The 22,801-nt window shown below is 44.8% G+C and overlaps 1 protein-coding gene across 1 annotated transcript; it reads right to left on the bottom strand.

The window, feature by feature from the left end:
- Nucleotides 1–2,988: 2,988 nt before the first annotated feature.
- Nucleotides 2,989–22,718, bottom strand: LOC124223113 (uncharacterized). The gene is made up of 4 exons (XM_046634832.2): nucleotides 22,092–22,718; nucleotides 14,493–14,570; nucleotides 8,338–8,604; nucleotides 2,989–7,881 (listed from the first exon to the last, which is right to left on the bottom strand). The coding sequence occupies exons 1-4, from the start codon at nucleotides 22,107–22,109 to the stop codon at nucleotides 3,295–3,297; spliced, it is 4,950 nt and encodes a 1,649-aa protein (XP_046490788.1). The 5' UTR covers nucleotides 22,110–22,718; the 3' UTR covers nucleotides 2,989–3,294.
- Between the last annotated feature and the right edge of the window lie 83 nt (nucleotides 22,719–22,801).

Raw genomic sequence — 22,801 nt, 5'->3', positions numbered from 1 at the left:
GCAAGCTCATACTTGACGAAAATAAAATTTGCACGAGAATTTCACACGCGCTTATAACATTTTCCGTACGGTGCGCGTCTTGCAGTTATGATGAAAATTCTTTGCGCAGTGTTGAGTTTCATTTTCATTTAGAACGTGCTTTTACTTCATTTTCATCGTAATATCCGCGGGAGAAATTAGAGAGAAAGTATATGTATATTATTCACGCGCTCGATCCGTCGAATATATTGGTAGTCCAATTTGTCCCTTTCGATAATGTGTACCTTACACATACGCATGCGTTCACCGAAGATACAAATCTCGTCGATGGTCCACGTGTCCGTACATTGACGACACACGGGATCGGAGATACATAAAAATGCTGAACGTGTGGGCCAGTTTTATGTCATTCGTGTCTTTTACGCCGGCCAAATTGACGATTTTGTTTTTACACCCACTAGCTTTTACCACCTTTCTTTTTTATTCTCGAATCCCGTCTCGTCCGCATCTTCCGATCTCTCACGTATAGATAATTCTGGTAGTGAGTTCCGATCGGATAGTAAAAAAAAAAATATCCACGACGGAAATTGACCATAGAAAACGGTTTCTTGTGAGATTAATGTATCAGAGGTTAAAAAAAAAAAATTTCTGTATTTCTAAATCGTATGACGGCTGCAAGCTCATCAAAAGATTTGCGTTACATGACTAGGGTGGAATCCTTCCACCCTCGGAATTATTCAAACCTATGATAACCTCGTGCACCTACGAGTTAAAGTGAGAAAGTCCTGGCTCTTCAATTCTACCCAGTGATCGGGATCAGATGTGGCCAAAGGGGAGGATAAAGCGAAAATTGTTTGTTCACCGAGCTCAAATTCACAACATGTTGTCGACAAAGTAACAATCCCAGCGATTATACCCACGAATCCAGGCGCAATCCAAATTCGATTTACCCTTGAAGTTATCGCTGTTCTATTTATAGTATGAAGTCGAGGCGAAGCGTGTGAGCTACAAGTTTGCGGGGCCGTACAAACGAGAAGATCCTGAACACGGATACCGGAAGCGAGGGGGGCGAGGGTTTCCGAACCAAGTTTGGTAGACTTTGACTCACCCGGAGCTGAGTGGCTGTCGGTTACCTCGTTGCTCGGCTGAAACTCACCCTCGCTACGCTCCACGTCCACGCTTCATCCCCATTCGCCTGCGTCGATTAGGTCCTGGAAGTCCTTGCACCTCATTCGTTGCAGCAAGGACTCGTCCCTTAAAGTTTATCATTTGTTCAACCAATGCAGGACTCTTGATTCAAGGCGTTGCGGTCAGGTTGATCTACGAGGAAACAGTAACCGCTCCAAAATGGGAAGCGCGAGAAGACCGAGGGATACTCTAACACTCTTGAGCAAACAACCGGCGCACCGCCTTTCCAGACTCCGGCACAATCCTCACTCAATTAACACCGGGTTCTGGAAATCCAGTTAAACTTGAACTAATTGATTTATGTCTCTGCTGAATTAATTATACAGACTACTGCGGTAAGCAATGCCTCGTCTCCACATACTCCGCCCTTCTATATGTATATACCATCAGCACCGAGTCCCTCGAGCGCACGTCACTCACCCTCATCCGTCAACCAAAACACCTTGAATCGCGTTGGACGGCACGGAACTGGATCGGACTGGCAGTTAACCATACGTACCACCAACCTCAGGTCTGCCGTTAGCTCGGTGAAAGGCACTCGAGTATCATTAGGTCGATCCAAGTTTCAAGTTGGAATAGTCAACGAGTTCGATCGGATGACGAAGTTCGGGAAAAGACACCATGGTGTGTTTTGTCAGGGTCTTTCATGTCGATGAAAAATGAGTAAAGCCCAGCGTGAGGCAAACAAGTAATCTTTCGAGGAAAATATTAAGCGAGTAGTTATTTGTCGAGGAGTAGAAAAGGGGTGCGTTGGTCCGGGCTGAGAAGGCGGGTAATAAACAGCCGAGGGAGAAGTCGGGCATCCATCAAGAAAGGAGGCTGGATCTAGGGGCGTTGGGTTCTGTTTACACGGAGCTTAACTTTGTAAGATGGAAATATGGGTCGCCGGTAGGGCAGCGCGGACGTCACTCCGCGAGGATTGAGAGCTTTGCGGATGATACAAAGGCCTCCGAAGCCTCGGCTAGTTTCCACCGATTCTCGGCTCCGTCTGCTGGTGTGTATCCAAGTATGACGCGTCGTTTGCTCCCCGGGACAAACTGCCCGGGACTCCTAATGCCGTTCAATTTACCCCGAACTGACCCCCCCCCCCCCCCCCCCCCCCCCCCCCCCCCCCTCCTCTCCGTCCACCACCCGCCACCACCCCAGTGCGAACAGCTTCACCGTGTACATCGAGGTGGAAAACTCTACGCTCGAATCGATAACTCGCCGTTCCGTGTGCCGAACGCATAAACTTTATGGATGGAGCAGTGGGATAGTGTCCGTTCGGAGTGGCTGCGGCTGTGGCATCGACGTGCAGGGTGTCCTGGTCCATGCGTACGGTGTGCCGGCGGGATACGTCGTCGTAAAAGATGGAATGAAATGGAATGAAATGGGAGAAGGAAGAAACGCGGAGGACGGGAAGTGAGGAGGGAAAAAATAAGAGCGAGGATATACGGCATGCGAGCAAACTTCCTATAAGCTCGGAGATATATTGCTACCTCTACCTTGTACCTGTCTTCTCTCTTCTTTTATAGACCATTCGTTTTGTTAGCTATCCTTCGACCTCCTGTCTACGGATCGAAGTCGTTCGTGACATTCTCTCTATGCTCGCCGCTCCCCTTAACGCTCTTTTCCGATGTATCGAAACCGCACGAGTACATCGAGATCGATCAGCGTCCGTGGCTCCAATTTTTTCTTCTCCTCTGTTTTACCTTGTTCGAATTTTAGAGAAAAAAATTGACGCTACAAATATGCCCGGGTATTTCAGTTAGCTGCAATATAGAAGGCAACATGTGATAGTCGATACCAGCCTGTGGGGTGTTGCTGAAAATATTTTTCCTCTTCTTTCTAGTCACATTTTCTTTTTTTCGTTTCTCTTCTTACACACAGTTATAACGTGTATAAATATCGTACAAAAATTAAGATACGTAGAAACAATATAAAATAATGTTACATATTACAATCGTTCGGTGAGCAGAGCATAACTCCGTTTAAATATTAATTATCTTACGTCTGGTAAACGACCTATGACATACAGTGATACTAACGATAATTTAAGATCTAGTGTGAATGTGGGACAATAAGTTAATGGCTTTATCTTCATAATGTATGTTTTTGCGTCTTCCTCCCGTCTCAAGGTATACCGAATCAACTCTCGACCTTGGATGCAGTCTTCTCGTCGTACTGAACCGAGGGTATCATTGGCGGTTTGAAGCCATACTCCACCCTGGACTGTCTGAAGTTTCCAGTGTTCTCGTTACGTTTATTTTCCTGCTCCCGTGACCTTCTCAAGGGCGTAGTTGAGGTCGGTGATCTAGTCGCGGCGGTCGATGCCTGTGGTGATCTTGGCTGGGCGGGATGCTGGCCTTGAAGTGAATGCTGATGATGCCTGGTGAGAATTTGGGGCCTCTGAGGCGGCACCGGGCCAATGTACTTCTCCACTCTCGATTTATCCTTCGAACCTGGCCTGACGGCATGTCTCCTCGAAGAATAATGAGTCGGGATTCCCTTGGAGTTATGCTTTCTGCTGAAGCTCTGTGAAAGCTGTGAGTGCTTGTACTGATGGGTCTGCTGCTGACTTCCGGAGGCCAGCATGTCCTGCCCGTTTCCACCCTCCACAAAACTGACGCCTGGTTTCGTGTAACTGTATCCCTGGACCAGCTGCTGACCGTAATCAGCGTGCAGTACGTTTTCCTTATGGCGAAATTCGTGCTGACGAGTTAATGCCGGAAGTCCGTAGAACGGTGAGCGCGGTTTTCCGTGGCTGACGTAGAGGCTGTGCGAATGCGGCGTCATGATCTGCTGGTAGCTTACTCCGTACCGAACGCCATATGGCACATTCCTCGGCACCTCGACTGCGTAGGGAACCCGGATATGGACCGGCTTCTCGACTATCCTTTCGACGACCTTCTCTACTGGGTAGGGCACCTTCTTCTCGACCACCTTCTCGACCTCAACAGGGTACGGCTGTGGCACCGGGACCTTCTTCTCGATTATCGTTGTCACCGGGACGTGAACTCGGATCGGTTTTTCGACGATCGTTTCTACCGGATAAGGCTTTGGAATTATCTTCTCTACGGGGTACGGTTGCGGTACCTTGATGTGAACCGGGTACGGATGCAGGATTGGTATGTGCTTTTCCACAACTCTATCAACAGGGTAGGGGACCGTCTTCTCGACAACTTTTTCCACCTCGACCGGGAACAGAACCTTTTTTTCGACCATCGTCTCCACTGGGTAAGGTTGTGGCACCGGAATATGCTTCTCGACTATCCGTTCCGCCGAGTTCACGGCGTACGAATGAGCCGCGTAATTGTCCGAACTCTGCACCGACCCCTGAGCAGACAACAAAGCGTGCTTTTCAAACGCCGGATTCTCCACCACCTCGGTCGTAGTTGTCCGAAGTCCAGGAATGATCAACTCTCTGGACGGCTCAAGAGTGTACGGAATGACACTGGCCACTTGTTGCTGTTCGCGATTACTCTGGTACAAGTGAGAATGACCGTGGGAGTTGGACTGGTCCTGTTGATAGGCTGCGCTGCCCACTTTTCCAAACGTCGTCACCGACTGATCGAGTTCTTGAGTCCGAACAGCGTCTTCTGGAAGGAGGTAACCCTGTTGACTTCCGGATTCGTGGTGAGTTGTAAAACCGTGTCGAAGAGCACCGTGGTTGGTCGCAGTTTGTTGGGAGAGAGTATTCGAAGTCAATTCGAAGGCTTGATTCAGTTTGGCCTGGTTCTCGGCTATCAGAAGCTGTTGCGCCTGGTTGTCAATCCCCACCGGGAAATGATCTTTGGGTCCGATCTGGTAGCCTTGTTCAGATGCGTGATTATTCTCGAAGGAAACCTGATCTTCGGATTGGCTCTGCCCTCGATAAGCTTGTTGAGTATTCTTGATACTCTGGAGCTCGATGTATTGCTGCTGTACCCGTGGCTGCTGATCGATCGAGGAAGATTCTACTGGATGAGGTACTTGGGTTGGATAATGTATTTCTTGCACGGGTTCGTTGTGATATATCTCGATCGACTTCTGAATCTCAATTTCTGGATCCTGGCCCGGTTCTTGGGTGGCTACGAAACTGTTTAATGGCTGCTGATACGCTTCCAGCTGTTGTTGCAGCTCCTGCTGCTGGTGTAATTGCTGAAGTTGGTGCACTTGTTGATTTTCTATTACCCGGCTCTGCTTCTGGGCCTCGAATTGCTGCGATTGCTGAACTTGTTGAACGTTCACTTTACCCTGCTGCTGGTGCACTTGATGTAACTGCTTCTCAATCACCGGCCCCTGTATCTGCAGAATATCTGTGATAAGCTGCTGACCCGGAAGCTGCTCACCCTGCTGCGATGCCTCAACTTGTTGCAGTTCTACTTCTTGTTGCTGACGTACACCCCCTTCGAGATGTTGATAAATATAACTGCTTTCTGACTGATGGGTCTTCAACTTTCGTTCTGCTTCCGACTGCAACTGATATTTCCGCGCATCCTCGAATTGGCGTTGCTGATCCACTTGAAGCTGCTGATCATGGTACTGAAACTGCTGCAAATTGTGCTTCTGTGGTTCTTTATTCTGGAAGTTTTGTTCCACCTGTACTTGTTGAGTATGGTACTGAGTCTGATGCTCTTTTTTGTGAAGTTCACGTTCCGACTCTAGTTGTGATGCATGATTCTGACCGCTCTCTATCTGCACCTGCTCATCCAGCTGAATCTTCTGAATCTCGTACTGATTTTGCTGCAACTGATTCTTCTGCGCTTCTTCGAATTGTCGTTGTTGATCTAACTGGAACTGGTGAATTTGTTGCTGAACCTGTTCTAAATTGTGCTGCCTTGTTTGTTCATTCTGGAAATTTAGCCCCAACTGTTCTTGTTGAGTGTGATACTGAGTTTGTTGCTGTTCTTTGTGAAGTTCACGTTGCACCTCCAGTTGCGATTCATGATTCTGTCCGCCCTCTATCTGCACCTGGTCACCCAGCTGGATCTGTTGGATCTCATACTGACTCTGTTGCTGCTGATTTTCTAAAGCCTTTTGCGCCTCTTGCTGCAATTCAAGTTTCTGCAAATCCTCAAGCTGCTGCTGCTGTTCCAGTTGAACCTGCTGAATCTCATATTGAATCTGCTGCTGCTGATTTTCTAACGCCCTTTGTGCCTCCTGCTCCAATTCATGTTTATGCAAATCGTCAAGCTGTTGCTGCTGTTCCAGTTCAACCTGTTGAATCTGTAGGTGATTTTGTTCCAGCTGCAGTTCCTGCTGGATTTGTTGAATTTGTTGAAGCCGTATTTTCTCCTGAAGCTGCTGCACCTGACTCTGTCGTTCCTGGTGTATTCTATTTTCTTCGCGCAGCTGGTGTTCCTGGTGCTCCTTTTGCAACTGCTGGATCCTCTCTTCCAGGTTCAGCTTATTTCGATCTTGTGACTTCTCCGAGCCAAAAGTAGCCTGCTTGTAAGTACTCTCCGTCTTGACCTGCGTCGATTCAGATATCTTGACAGCATTTTGTGACGTCTGTGACACCTGGTCCGTTATAAGATGCGTCTCCCCTGCATGAACCAGAGTCACGCCAGCCTGTATGGGATTCAGGATGGCGGCCGACGTCGTTATGTGGCTCTGAGTCGAGTATTTCGGCGTGACCGGTATCGCAGTCGTCGATATTACCGGCTGAATCGTGGTGGACAACGTGGGAGTTGGCGTCGTTTGAAGGACGGGATGATCATTGCACTTGCAGGGTGTGGTATAGCTCAGATCATACCCCGGCGTAACCTCGGCAACGACAATCGGCTTCCTGAAGAACACAGCTGACACAAAGCTGGTCGCATCGTCAAGTGGAGGTGGTTGATCACCCCTCTGCACCTCGTTCTCAATCTTCTCCTGCACAAATTCAACAGTTTCATGATTCTCCTCGTGTCCAAGTACCCCGTTACTGTTTGTGGCCACGGCGAAGTTCACGAGACCAGGATCGGCGGGTCCAAATTCAGTGAACGTCTGCTCCGGCCGAGGATAGTCGTACTTCACCCTGGTCTCGAGGTTCAGGTCATTGCTGGTGAATTCCGGGGTGACAGCGAGGGGGGCGGTGGGTGTTGACGAGATGAAAACTAGGCTCTGATCACCTCTGGAGTAACTGGGGACTTCGGTGGTCGAGGAGGTGGCAATCTTCTGCCGGTTTTGGTATCGGTTTCTGAACCTCTGGCTCTTCTTGTTCGGTTTTCCCGCCGCCGAGAGGAACGCCGTGTTCGCGTCTGACCCGGCGTGAACGGTGTAGGTCACGTCGCCGTTTTGTTTCGTCAGAGAGTAAGCTGGCGACGCGGACGCTGGTCGTGAGGTCGTCGATCGCGATTCAATCGTCACACCGGATCCACCCGAAGAAGAGGAGGAGGCGTGTACCTTTTGTCCAAAGTTTCCGGCCGCGCTTTGGAGAAACAATTGCTCGTCAATCAGCGCCGCGTTCTGGTAGTCGTTGTTAGCGTAGATGTCTCTGACCTCCTGAAGCGGTGCGTACGGCAGCGGCCTCGGCGTCAAGGACGCCGGTGTGCTCGACGCCGCATAAGCAGTTTCGTCCGGCGGTGTCGAGTGTCCTACAGAGCCGATCGACGCCGTCGAGGACACCCTCGATTCTTCCCCCGGGTCCTGGGGGAGATTCTCATCACCGGGATTCACGCCCGATGGATCGCCAACCTCGATCGAGTACGGCTGGATGATCTGCACCTTCTTTCGCTCCGGCTTCTCACTTGTAAGCTCGACCTTTTGTCCCTGGAAAAAAAGAAAAGTAAACAGATTCTCGGCATTAGTATCACACTGCAGTCAGCTCATACTGTCTAACTTGTCGATGACAAAGGTTTAGGTATTTCAAGTCAATAATCGACTCCATGTTAAACATAGATTCACGAATGTCTAATACTTTTTTAATTCATAGTCAAAGCATCAAAAGTGACTGTAAGTTTCAATTGGAACCAGATTCTGTTGATCCTGTAACACTATCTATACTGAAGTCTATAAATGATACCTAGTCTTGATCTCTATATACATATTTCAGGATGAAGGGTCGACACAGCTTCGACTTCATTATGGTCACCAACTTGCCGACAAGTTTTGTCAACTCTGAGTAAGATTAGTAATTTGTTGACACGATGCTGGGTGCAATTGATCAAACGATAGTCGGTACATCGACGAGTGTGATACCCTGGTTGATTATGTTGTTATACTAACGATTTCGCCACCGTCCCTGAGCGCCTTGACCGCATGTTCGCCAAGCGCTAGGCTGGCGGTGGTCGAGCTGTGATTGTCGGCTGATCCGTACTTGACCACTGGATGGTATCCCCAGTCGTCAACGAAGTATTTGACGTCGGTGCTAGCCTGGTCGGTGTTAACGAAGTAGCTTCCGCTCGCGAATTCCCCGCCTCTGGTTTCCGACTTACCGTGTCCCTTGCCGTCGACGTCTCCGATTTCGTACCTGTACTCGTAGGCCGGGGGATCCTGTAACAAGTTTAAGTTCACCATCATACCGGAGATAATTAGAAACTCTGGCTAACTATGTGACTTTGATAATCGAGCGCCGCTGTCTGCTGCTGGTGACAAAAGCCAAGGCAAAGTTTCGACTCCGGTTACACCTTGTTTCTCTTCCTAATTTCCTTTTCACCTCGCTCTTCACACGATATAAAAATGGATTTTTGATGCCTTTGAAAAACGCCTGACTATGTCCCCCAAGGGCTTGAGCAGGACCGTGTGCGGCACACGAATTGTTCGTGATCAGATTTTCGCCCTATGGCTCGCTCATCGATCCGCTCCACACGTCCGGAGGGACAGTGCCAAGTCACGTTTTGACGTCGTGCCGGACATGTAAACGCGTAAATAAGCCTTTTCAAATTCACTCAGTCGTTCTGATCCCTCATATCCACGACTCGTTATATTTCACCAGCGAAACGACGACCCATTTCGAATCAATTACCAACGGATTATCACCCTCATATTTCGGACAAGATTCATTCGATTACGAAATTTTTTTCTCGATGAATTCTCGACGGTTCCCGTCTCTGAGGCGTAGATATTTTTTCATCCATGATTAGATTCATTTATCTTCTAATTAGGAACGATTTACCCTTCACGCCAACAATGGAATCGCAATTTCATTATTAAATGAGCTTGATTCGATTCGACCGTGTCTGAAAACGATTGATTAAACTTGCAACCTGAGAAATGAAGGTGAAAAAAAAAACTGTGTAATCGCAAAGTAAGTAGAAAAACGTTCCGCTTTTCAGGGAAAAATTTCCGACTGCGGATAGCTTTGTTTGGCTCGTTGAGCTTGTGATTGAAAACAAGATCCCGTTCATTTCTCTCTGCCTCTTCTTTCCAGAGAGAAAGAGTTTCCTTGTCATTCGTCTGCACAGGGCGGATATAACTCGCATTAAACTTCTCGGAGTATTATAATCCTAGAATAATCGTGCTTTCCTAATCTCCGCAGCCCGGGGCAAGAATATCGCATCTCTTTAGATTCCCATTGTAAGCGGGTGAGAGTCTGAATCATGAATTGATCTTGCAAGCATGGAAAAACCTCCTCGTACTTCCCTCAGCTCGGTTTATCTCAACAATTTTTGCATTCGATACAGGTATTACATATTTTCCGCTTTTTTTTTTATCGAGTGCGAAATCCTGCAAAGTGTCTGTTACCTGTCCCTCGAAAAACGTCCGATGATATATCTCCTCGGATTTAGCTGAGTGGACTACTTTGGCACCGACGGACATACGCACGCACTATTCTATAAAAGAAAGATAGCCAACCGGCGATGAATCGAGTATCTAGTTCGACTCGTTGCAGTTTCAAATCGCACATACGTACGCGCATTCGCGTTATGTGTAAACATATACATATAGGTATGTTATATGCGCGTAAGCCGATCGCCAGCCCGGGTGAAAGGTTCACATCGGAATGAACGATCCAGAGAGAAATGAAAATAGACCAGCTGCCTCTGGACTCGCGAGAGCAGCCAGCGAAACGAATCGCGCTTTACGATCGTGATCTAGCAAAAGACATTCGCCTTTTTTCGCTAAATAAAATTCGCCAGGACGATCTGCTCTCGACTCTTACAAAATGACGTTCGATTGCTCGCTTTAGAGATTGCTACACGTATTTGCATCGAGTTTTTCACTCTGCGAGATTCGCTCGTTAATTATTGTACCTCGAAATGCCGTAATGAGAATATTATCAATTTGTCATTGACTAAATAGGTGCAAATGTGACTGCATTTTTATTTAAATTCAGCCTCACGATGTAGAGCTTCAGAAAAATTAATTACATGCGATGGTTTTCCCCCTACAATACTGAGTAGTAATTTTGTTAGGTATTAAGCACGAATCTATGAAAAACATATTTCAATCAAATTCTATGACTTAAATTTTGTGAGAAATTTTTTCTTCTGTTATCCTGGTACTACTAGAGTTAACTTTAAATTTCTGTGTTGAATACATATATATATATATTAATTACAGCATTGATATTTAAATATTCATCCACCATTCATCCAAAGTCCTTTCGATTTATCTAGTCTCTCAAGTCTTGTTTAAAACTAATACTGTTCATTGTATACCTAAACATTCAATTTTATATCTGTTATATTTATTTTTCATGAAAATTGTTTGCATAAAAATGTATCTCGAAGTGCTGTAAAAAACCTAGCGCTGTATTTTAATTCAACATCCCTAAATACCTAAAAAAAGCACTATTAGTTGAGGGAAAAATTAAAAGTTATGTTTCGAAGGCCTGTGTTATATAACCTATTTCGCGCTGAAACAGCTCATCGCTATGAATTCTGTTTTTAATAATTATTCGTACAATCGTTTTGTACCAGGATACTTTCGAGTTTCTTCTTCTATTCCTCTATCCGACTTTCATTTTTTGCGCTTCCACAGGCAAATACCTTGAAGTCGTGAGAGATCGCGGTCGGTTTTTCGAAACTGTGTTGTTACAGGACGACGAAACCTTTCTCCGATATGACCGCTCGTCCATCTCTCACCTCAACGAATTAAGTATTTGTGTGACAAGGGACGAAAGTTTTGGCCCGAATCGCAAACGATATTTTTTGTAACAACCGAATGAAAAGTGGCGGGCCTTTACGCGATAGTTTTGCGTGACGCGAGCGGTCAATTTTTTCTCCCTAGGGACGAAAGTGATCTTCCAAGTCCGAAGGGACAAAAACGAACGTATTTTAACAAGACTGTGATGAAATTAGCTTCTTTCGACCCGCTAAACTGCCACGCAAAGACCCACTTTTCATGCACGTGTGACGAAAACTTCATTCTCCGATTGAGTTCGAGACTATTATTGATGACACTCTCTCTCTCTCTCTCTCTCTCTCTCTCTCTCTCTCTCTCTCTCTCTCTCTCTCATGTATTGGTAGACATTATTTTTCTCTTCCTAATCTTTCGCACGAACTTAATAATAACATCTCGCGCAGAGGAGAAATTTTGTCGCGTGTAGATGAGAATAAAGATAGAGCTGCGCATCCTCTGTAGAAATCTCGGCGAATCCTTTTCGAATAGAACCTGAAAGGCCGCGATCTGACTACGCGGAAAGGCCGCAGGTTCAAAGGTCGAATTTGGCGTTAATTGCACTCCGGTTTTGCACACCTGCAGTACAGAGCCAGCGTCCGTGAGTCCGAGTCTCAGCCTCACAGCTTCAGGCTTAGAAATCTGTAACCCAGATCTACTTGCGAGTGGCTCGAGGTCCGGCGGCTCAGCGTTTCGCGGGCGATTCGATATTAAACGCTGCGGGTTTTATGGAGAACGGAAGCTGCCCGAGATGAGCAAAGTTCTGAGGGCGAATCGGACGGAATTAGCGGAAACCGGAAGCTGGCTCCGCTCGAGAGGAATCTTCCTCGCGAGCGCAAAAGCCTCGATTTGACTTGAGCCACACCCGGAACGAAATTTCACTCGATCAAGCCGAGGGCGCGGCTTGGATCTGATCGCCGAACGCTTCAGGCAAGAATAACCTGTTTCGATGCGTCCCGTCGTTTCCCGCCAAGGGAAAGTTTCCGGTTGTCAGTAACACGGTAGCGGCTGCAGTCCACGAGGTTGAATCGAACGAATGTCAAGGCCAGCAATGAGTTTTATTTTTAGTCTCGTGTGAAACGATAATTATTCTACTCGCGGATAATTGAAGAGGAGAACTGAAAAAAAGGTTGTAAGTGTGATGTTTTTTTTTTTTTTTCTTTCGCAAATGTTACTTGACACCATCTCTAATTCTCGACTTCAATTTCTGCTGTGGTTCGAAAGCCGGCCATGATGTTTGGAACTCTGAAAATCCTGAAACTATAGAAGGATTTCAAATCTCTAAAGAAATTTTTACAAAACAGTACATCACAATTATGGCAGTAAATCGGCCATTGATTGCTAATGGATCGATGAATAATACATAAAGTGAAATTCGGTGTACGTAATTTTATCCAGTACCTATTACTTTAAAGCTTTGATCATTGAATCGAGCGTCAATAATTTGATAGTAGTAATAAATTATCATTACGATATTTTTTATCGAAGTCATCAATGCCTAATTCCATTTTAAGTAGATATAAAATAATGTTGAAACCTCGGATATCTACTTCAAATTCATTGACGAATAATTGAGGGAATGGTGCGTATTTGATGATGTTAAAATTTGTTGTTCGTGATCGCAACGCGAATTTGATCAGTTCCCACTTAACAGTATAATACGAAACAAGAAAGAATGTTTCATTCGAAGCACGTGTAACCGTAACATTAAATTATATCCTTCCAAAGAAATCGAACCTCTTACAAAACATTCGTATTCTTTGTAATTTGGATCGCAGTTGAATATTAGACGATTTTCGAAGCGTTCGAAATATTTCTTTGCAATCGCTGACCCGAGTGACAATAAGGCAGACGATGCCTACTTGAGCATCGAATATAACACATATCGTAGTAGAAAAGATATGGTCGAGTGCCGGGGCGTCCGGTGCCCAGTGCGGGTTCAGTATTTTTCGTGGATCTTGAAGCGGGCAATATCGTATCAATTTCCGGATCCCTCGGGCTTTCGAGTAGCGAGCCGAAAGGATGGTCGGCGACTCAATAAAGCACTCGATAATCGCCGGGTCAGTGATTGCCGGGCAGGCTACACATGATCGAAGCGTGGCGAATAAGATCAATGGTTAAATTTTCAACCCACCATATAGGATTAGCCATCTTGAATTTTGAAACTCTGACGTCAGATTCGTTTTCAGCGACCCCAAAAACCCCCGAGTAACAAATTTCAAGCGAAACGGATCAATTTTTAAAATACCAGTTCACCATATTGGATCCGATATATTGAATTCTGACATTTTGACGTTGGATTCGTTTTTAGCGACCTCAAAAACCCAAGATTACAGAGTTCCATTTTTCTAGTCCCCATAACCTTCCCACGATTACATTTATTTTATACAAACCAGACATTTTCAACACTTTGTTTATTTATAGCGCTCACCATATTCGCGGAATCGTCATAATCCCTCCTAAAACATCAACGCTGACATCTTTGAAGTTCAATTGTGCAAAAAAAAAAAAAAAATATATATATAACAGCGATATCTCAAAAACTGTACATAAATCTTGAATAACCGATTCAAAAAAGGTGTCTCATATCTGAGACGCTGTGTCGCAAAGCGTTGAAGGTCCCCAAGGTCTGGGCCACACGCTTTTTAGCGTCCATCGGAAACGGTTTCACAATGCGTCGGGTTTCGAAACCCGATGTGACCACACGAAGAGTCTGACAAATGGAGCCGCGTCAAGTGACGAAATGAGGAAAGTGCTCAGCGCCGAAACGGGTTTCAAAACGGGTTGAGGATGGATAGGCCGGACCGTCCGAATCAAAAGTTCGGAGCAGAGGTTTGAAATGGTTTGAGAAATTAGTAACCGAATGAAACAACATTTCTGCACTATATGATACAAATGGATTTCAGGAATTTCGAATTACACAAGATAGCAATTACACTCAACCATCTGATAAATGGCTTTTTGATTAGAACTTTCAGATTGATTAAGCTTTGGAGCTTCTGGTGCGATTTTAACGTTTTTCCTGTTCACCATAAAGTTCTTCAGAAATCGTCCAAGAAAATTTATACAAGTAGTTATTTTGAGAATTGATGAAAAACAATGCTATATTGTGATGTTAGGTATCTCGAATGTTCTTCATACAATTTGTGGGTGTTTGGTCAGTGAGCAAAATGAGTCCAAGAACATTGGAATGGAATGAAAAGCACCAAAGTTCATTCACTTTGAACGTCTAAGATGATGAAATCTCCAAAATCGTTTTCCTTCCTCGTGACTTCAGACTGACTCTTAATAAGCCCGGGCAATAATAAACTCATCCTCACCTTGTCGTTATCCGGCTTTTTGACGTATCCTGGTGGCGGTGTGCCCAGGCAGCTGGTGGCCCAGGCGATGACGGCAACCTGTGGGATCAAAAGGTTCTGATTAGAGGATGTTTCGATGCGTTTTCGAGGCGGGAATAAGCGACCAGAAAACTGGCAGTTTATCCACGGACAAAGTTTCGTAATTCATTAAGCTCCAGCCTCCTGTGCAGATACGGTGGGAACTTAACCGCCCATCGCAACGCTTTATAAATTTTAATCCGGCTTTACGATGAGTGAGTAGCGCCGTGCTGCAGCCCTCCTGTGGATAAACAACTTGTATCTTCATCCGACCATTACCCACCGCTAAGCCTGCCTTCCTAACTCAAACTTATTTCACCGCACGTGGAACGGAAAGGAACGAAACTGAAGGTACGTTTACCCAACCTCCGGTCCAACGAATCTTCATATTTTTTAATCATCGTAGTTTCACCAACCCCAAAGACTTCAGTCTCAGTTCGCAAATTGGCAGTTTCAACGGAATGAACCCGACATCACGAAACTAAAATTCGTCGTAAAGGCGTTCACAGGGTGTCTGGTGACCCGTTTCTTGACCTCAAAAGGATAGCTTTATGCCCACAGGTCTCCGTAATACCTACGTGAATTTTTCTAAAAATGAAGACAAATGGATCTCTGTTTCTCAGAAGTACTCCATCGCTGAACTCCGATCACCATTCGAATAACGGTCTGGGATGTTCTTCGTTTTTGAGTAGATCTTCAGACATCCAGCCATCCATTGTAAAAAGTGGAAGTAGAAAAAGAAGCTATTTTACAAACGGATGACGAGTCGAAGGGGCAGAAGGCACTTTATAGTGTCCTCATCAGAAATTTGATACTATGCGAAGTTGTCAAGTCTGAGAAAAGTATCGCATCAGTGCCTATGCAGGGGTGATTAGCACCTTTTTACTTATCCTTCTCCTTCCTTTCATGTCACTCTTTCCAGGCTCGACTCAACCTGTCTGCATCGAGGATGCGAGTGAGCGACGTCGCGGGCATTGAGAATTTTGTATGGTCGAACGAGGCCCCGCACACAGAGCTCCGTGGCGAACAAAAGTGAGTGAGGGATGATCGATAGCGTTATTTTTCTTAGCCTAACTCGGCAAGGAGACGAGGCCCGCCGGGTTTAATGGCGTCACGCAATACCTGTCACCTGTCGAGTTCAACTACCGCGTTACAGTAACGCGAGGCAGACGACTTTTGCCAGCTAGCGTCTCTCCCCCGCTGCTTTTGCCACTGCTCTCCAAGTGCCAGGATGTGCTGGCGAAGCCCTTTCCAAGATGCGATAAGCCACGACCACGGGACGTTTATGTGGGAACGTGAAATAATCTGATGATGCACGTTTTGCGGAGCTGGTGCAGCACGATCGTATAAAGGATTTAAAGGAGAGGGGAAAAAGCTCGAGGAGCTTGACGCGAAGAGCGTGTGTCGTTTTTTTTTTCCCTCGATATTTTCTTTTCAGCACAGCTGCCAAACAGCACTTAACGCGATCGGTTCAAGGGTGCCGAAGCACTTGGCAGTTCAGTTTGCCGCATGGTTCGATGGATGGGTATCGTCTTCATCTCCCGCAGAGCTGCAGAGACTGGATTACGTATAGTGCAATTATCATCTCTGCCTGTTCACGTTTCCCGTTTACAGTTCGAATCCATCTCCTCATTCGTTGAAGTGCTCTCGTGCTTATACGCGATCCACGAGCCTCCTTGAAGAGATATTAATTCGAACACCAAGACGTCGACGGTCTGCACGGAATATCATCCGGAGTAGCTCGACTTTGAGCCTCTCTTTGAAACATAATTAATACCACGCGAATCTTACGGCCGATTTAGGGATGACCAGAACCAGTTCCGCGGCACTTTGAGCTTGCGGAGCGGTTTGATTGAAGTTCCAAGACCGCGGATCTGCCTCCAACTTCGAAAGCTGCCTCTGGCGTTTCGTTGGGATCTGAGGCGGTTCTGAGATCTTTGCGCTCCTTATCATCTCCACGGAATTCTCTTCGTGGGTTTCTCATTGTGCACGTGGCCAGGTGGCTTCTGACCGCTGCTGCTCGCAGCTTAATTCGGCGCTGTACTTGCAAGCTCCGAGACCTTGGAAACAGAAATTGGGATCGACCGGGTGTTTTCGGTTCACCGCTATTTGCATAGCCTATTCTCTCCTTTCCACGCCTCCATCGAAGCAATAATCCTATTGCGGTTGCACTCGATCTACTCGAACACCGACAGCAAACAAATATTAGCTCCGTGGCCCAGCCGAAGGAAAGGTCAGTGCACCCTGCTTCACCTTTACAGTCTTCAGACCCATTCCCCTAGGATCAGAGAATCATCAACTGGGGGGAGCATGTTCCATGCCAAGCCATATTTCTCTGTTATTACATGTATTGCAGAATTCATTATAAAGCCTGATAAGTACCAGATTTTGTGAATGAAGATCGTCGATGATTTGTGGTCTAATTCTGGAAAATCCACACTATGAGTGGTTGGCTCAGCTTTGCTCTCAGATTTAGGACACTATCTCTCGAAGTCCTTGAAAAACAGGCAAATTGTAAAGGTCGTGGGAATAGCATAAAGGCTACGTGATGGTCATAAGGCGAGAGTTCCAAGAGACCCTCTGCAAGAAGCTGGTTTTCCAATCTTTGGCCAATCACGGGTGTTGCCGCCGATGATGAGATGGATAAGCAGAGTTTGCATAGCATTTTTTGAACAAAACCTGGAGTTAGTTAGAAATCGACTTCCTTACAGTTGGAATCAACCATCCACAGCAAAGACATCACAAATTATACACTTTGTACATTGTGAAATTCCTGTTGAATTTAGTCGTTAAACATCAACACAAATGGTACAACATCTGCCAGTTACAAATATTAATTAGTAGAATGTGGTTTCAATTTTATTAAGAACCAAGGCCGACGTACAGTGTGCCAGGATTGTTTCCGAATGAAAATTTGTCTGTAGAATTAAGAACCTAGATCTTCATTCAGGTCTTTTCTTGTACGTGTAAACAGCCCTTTGTCTTCTCGAAAATGATTCCGACGATATGAACTGACGTTACCATTCGACGAAGGAAAGGAAATATTTCTGAGCGCAATTAGAGACGGAGAAATTGAAAGCCGAAGAAAGGATTGGTTCGAATCCCGTGGGCAGTCCGCATACAAAGTGGCTCGAAGTGAATTGGAATGAAATGAATGAATATTCTTGCTCACGGCAAACGAAGGATTCCGGCGAAGAGCTAAGGTCGCAAAAATACGACGAGCGTGGAAGAAACTAAGAGCCACTTCGACTCACTTATGCGTACTTTGCATATTCGTTTTATGAATAGCTATCGTCGTTGGCGGGGGTGGAGAATTTCCATGGTTCTATAACGGACAAAAATTGCTGTAACAATGGAATAATAATGGCGGCAACAACGCGGGCGACAACAGGCGCAAGAATAATGATGACGGAGATGGGATTGATAGCTGGAATGTGAATCAGCGATTTTGGAATGCCCTTGTGTTTTCTGTAGTCGCGTGTCTGCAGCGGGAGGGCAAAGGAAACGAAGAAAGTAAGTTGAATATTCCTCGCTGCCGGTGGACTCGCACGCTTTTCCCTTAATATACGGGGTGAGGAAAAAGTATGGAAACCCCTAGAAATTTCACGGGATTCGGTGAAAAAAGAAATCAAAAAATTACCAAGGTCAAATCTTGGGTCATTTTTAACGAGTGATTGAATGGTGACCTTTGATTTCACCTTGAACCTCATCTTTACGGTCACTTTGATTTTTCAAATGAAAACGTCCATTCTTGGTGCCAGAATCGGAATAAACTTTAGGGTCAACTTGACCTCTACGGCTCAAATAAAGGTCGAAAATATGCTTCGTAACAATAACGTGGACACTTTTGAGGATCCGCATATCACGGAAGATATTCCGCACAAAAGTTGCCAGTTTTGGCGTCAGGACGATCCGATTACTTTTTGAAAGTTGACCTTGAGGTCAAGGTTCAATCAAATCATTCCGAAACCAAATAAGACAATTTTTGCATGATTAAATCCCTTGTTAAAAATTACCCAAGAGTCGTTAACCTCGGTAATTTTTTAATTTTTTTTTCATCGAACCCCGCGAAATTTCTAAGGGTTTCCATGCTTTTACCTCACGCGGTATATTCGCGTCTATAAAACCACCCCATATGCCTGTGTAACGAATCTCGTAACACGATAGGCAGCGTAAGAAACGCAGTCGCGTTGAGGGTGACATTTGATTCTCTATATAAGGATGACAAATCACTATGAAATCATCGCTGTTCAACGCTACGTGTTTATTAGACCCTCCGTCGGAGGTTTTCTATTGGCCCCCCTCCGATTCGGGGCATCGATCTGTTTTCAATTTTTTTTTTTTTTGTTTTTTTTTCTTATCTCACCCCCGACGTCGTCTGGAAAAGGGATAAAAAGCCACTCCATTACATCGCAGCTTTGAATGCGAATGTTTTTACGCTGGGTTGAACTAGTTTCGTAAAAAAAATATATTATTAGCTTCTTGTAGGTACGGTGGGGCAGGTCACACTTCGTAAAAAGTATCCTCGAATATACCCGATTGCGGGATTATGATATGAGATTGTATCGCGGCGCCTCGGGGCTCAGACAGAAATGGAATCGAAACGGGCGACGGATTAGCGGGAGATTAAATAACCCGAACTCCTGTCTGGGAAAAGGATTTTCGGGTGCGCGAAAGAAGGGATGTTAACGACAGAAAAGAACTTCGGACTAAACGCGCATTCACAGTTTCGGAGACTCGTTCGAGGAAAAGTCCGCCCTCTTTTTCATCCTTGATCAGAGTCTGCGAGTCTCGAATACAAGACTGCGGTCGATTTCGGTGAAATTCGCGATTTCGTCTCGGCACTTTTTACCTCCCATGAGTCAGACGGAAATTTCTGCCAATTTGTCAAATATATTGAAATTTATGCGAGAGTTAACGAGTCGTCGAAAGTAAACGAGACTCTCTCTTTCTCTCTGTTTCTCGCGTTTTGTTGTTAAAAATTCAAAACAGCCGTGCCTTTAACTTGACCCCAATTGACGCGCCCGATCTTCGAACGATCTGGCCGACCGAGGTTAGCATCAAAAATTTCACGCTGATTTACCCGACGCGATTCTCGTCCGGAATTGGATTTGATCGTGGGCGTGGGTCGAGGCTTTTGGTTCCCAAGTGATTAAGGAGCTTGGCTGACCAAAGGTCGATAATTTTCATCAATTTCGTCACGAGAAAGTCGCACGTCAAGTATTCATCGAATCACTGTATTCGCAAGCTTAAAAGATCGCTTTGAAAATGAGAAAAAGGAATACACGGGATTAGCAAAGAAAAGTTTAGATATCATCGCTTGATTTAAAAAGTGTTAAATATCGACTTTATTCGCTGGATTTTATTTTGTTTTAGTAGTCTAATCAACATCGTGATTTGTTAATTGCGATCAACGTCTCTGCGATGTTGTAAAATTGAATATTTAACAATACCAAAATGACGAGAAAAGGTGTTTCGTACCGTTTTTAAGCATTTTCAAATGAAGCATCAATCTAAGCTTCTACAATACACAAATAAAATTGATAAAAAGTATTCAATTTTGGACGGTCAACTTCCGGAAATTACGGTCATCGATTTTCGCCCATTCGCCGACTACTCGCGTGAAAGTGACGTACGTGGGATTGAATCGTTTTCGAAATTGAGCGGGCGGCTGACGTATATTCGTGAAAATTTCATCGGACGCGGTTCTTGGATGCTGTCATAAAGTTCGGGCGTTAAAACCCTACTCAGGTTTAACCATTATATGCTCTGTTGTCGAAGGAAGTAGGCATCGTTTCTCGGGGCACTTTACCTCCCCACATCTCTTTATTACGCACAGCCTCTGTTCCGTAATTCCCTCAGGGATCGGAGTGAAGTTTGTTTTCTTTTTACCAATCTCCGATCGATACCTAAAGAAAATTTCCTCCCGCCATCGTTCGGCGGGGGTTCGAATTTCTGCACGGTAAAAGGCGACGTCTTTTCCACTGGAAACGGGTCGTAACGCTTCTTATCTATTTGTTTACCGCCGGACGACTTTTCCTCGAATTTTAGTAAGCGCGGATTCCGACTCTCTACATTTATACCTTCCACTAGATCCGTCAGTCATTCTTCGCGATAAGTAAGTTTCGATCTTTTTTTTTATTACAAACGACGCCGCTGAAACGCGACGCTCGACAAGCGATGATATACACCTTTTTCTGTCATTCCGCACCGCATGAATTACAAACTTGTAGAAAAATTATTGATACTTTCGATTTTTCCAGATATGGGAAAATGCCGATGCTAAGGTGAAATCGAATTTCAATATTTATACGATAAAACTAAAATAGGCTCATTTGAATATCTCTTTTCAGAACGAGTCGTATTTCCGCTTTCAGACTTTGGCTCGTTTCGAATTACCGTAAATTCAACGGTCACCTATGCCATTAAAACCGGCCCTCACTTTTTATCTACGAAAGTATGCCAACAGTTTTTGACACTAATGGGATCGTGAATCCGCTGAGAAAGAAAATAGCTCTCTTGAACTCTCGGGATTTCAAATGACTCATCGAAATAATTAATTATTCAAACAAACAGCTAGAAATTATTCCATTTCTTATTTTACCTGCTGGACTCGAGGAGAAATTATACAACAATTCAGTCAGTTGATTTGTACAAGCCAATATCTTTTTTCCAAAGTTTTACCGAGTGAATATTAAAATCGTTCCTCTTATTTCTAAACGCCTCAACGATTGAAAAAGTTTTAATAATTTTCCAGTTAACAATTCAGTTTAACGCTAATTAGTAAGGATAACAATTTCCCCGTACAGCTAACTACAAAGTGAATTGACGATACAGGATAAAAAATTTTGAATCGCAGATAAAAAATTCCACATCACATATAGTGAACAGTCTTTTTTTCAGCACATGAATTAATGGCAAATTTTCTAGATTGTGCAATCAACTTCTATGTATTTGCTGGATTATTCATATTTCTGTCTTTGACTCCTCCGTCCTTTCCTCTGTACTGAATTTCTTTTTACTCCCTTCTTCGATTAACCCAAGCGAAAGAGAATTTTATAAAATTTGCGTTTTAACGACCGTTAAAATGAAGCCAAAACCGGCAAACTCGCGGTGTATTTGAGAGTAATAATAAATTCGAAAAAAAAATATAAAAATAAAAATATGGAAAAGAGAAAAGAGAGCGGTAAAACTGAAAACGAAAAGGGAACGGACTCGGTACCGGATAATATATTCCCCCTGTTAAAACAGATGCTTCACGTTCAGAGTCACCGCGAAAAAATGTTGGAAAAAACCAAGACGTGGGGGATAGAATGAAACGTAAGAGGTGAATCGTGAAATATCTCGTCGCGTTATGGAAAAAGGTAGCGGCATTAAGGTATATATAACATAAGAATGAGAAGAAAAAAATGTTAAAAAGAAAACAAGAACGACGGAAATATGGGAAAAAAATCGTTTGTATTAAACTCAAAGGGCAGTGAGTATCCTATACTATACATGCATATAGATATGCAGCTTATGAAACTAAACGATTTTACTTACCGAATAAAACAGCCGCATATCTCGCTGTAACGTTAACACATGAATGAGTTTCTTCCCTCGAAGAATAACGCCCGGATCGTGTCTTTGATCCTCCAGAGATTTTCCTTCACTTGGTGTTCCACTTTTCTTTTCCTTTTCCTTTTTTTTTTTTTGTCTTATTTCAATCCCTCGTGTACGAGCGTATACGTATTATCTGTGTTATATGTTTGTTTGTTTGTTTGTTTGTTTGTTTTTTCTTCTAGTTCGTTCGCGTTACGTTCCGTTTTTATTATCCTTTCAATTTGTTTTCCCGTTTTTATTCACCGCAATTCTTATCCCCGCGAAGCTAAGCTTGCACGTATATGTATATGTTATTTTGTGCGTCCGTTTCTTCCTGAGTTTTTCGGGTTCCTTTCGACCGTACTCGCCTCTCTTCGTGCAGAGGATCTCTTGTTCTACGCACTCCGGGATTAACCGGCACACTGCTACGCCCTGCTACGATCCACTTGACTTAATCGAAGCTCCAGTTATCCCCATACCAGAGGATAAACGGCAGAAGAGAGCAAGCCAACCCCTCCAGCATCACGCTCGGATACGATCGCACATCCGAGAGATATCTCTCGTAGCTTGCCGGGGACCGGAAACCGGACTGAGGTGTGCGAGCGAGATGACCGAGCCTTACAAACGGAGAACGCTGCCAGTGAGAGCCTTTCTTTGAGCCTCCCCCTCTC

Source organism: Neodiprion pinetum, chromosome 7 (genome assembly GCF_021155775.2).
Source record: "Neodiprion pinetum isolate iyNeoPine1 chromosome 7, iyNeoPine1.2, whole genome shotgun sequence".
Taxonomy (NCBI): Eukaryota; Metazoa; Arthropoda; class Insecta; order Hymenoptera; family Diprionidae; genus Neodiprion; species Neodiprion pinetum.
The sequence above is the reverse complement of the archived record's forward strand: the minus strand, read 5'-3'. Positions and strand labels throughout refer to the sequence as shown.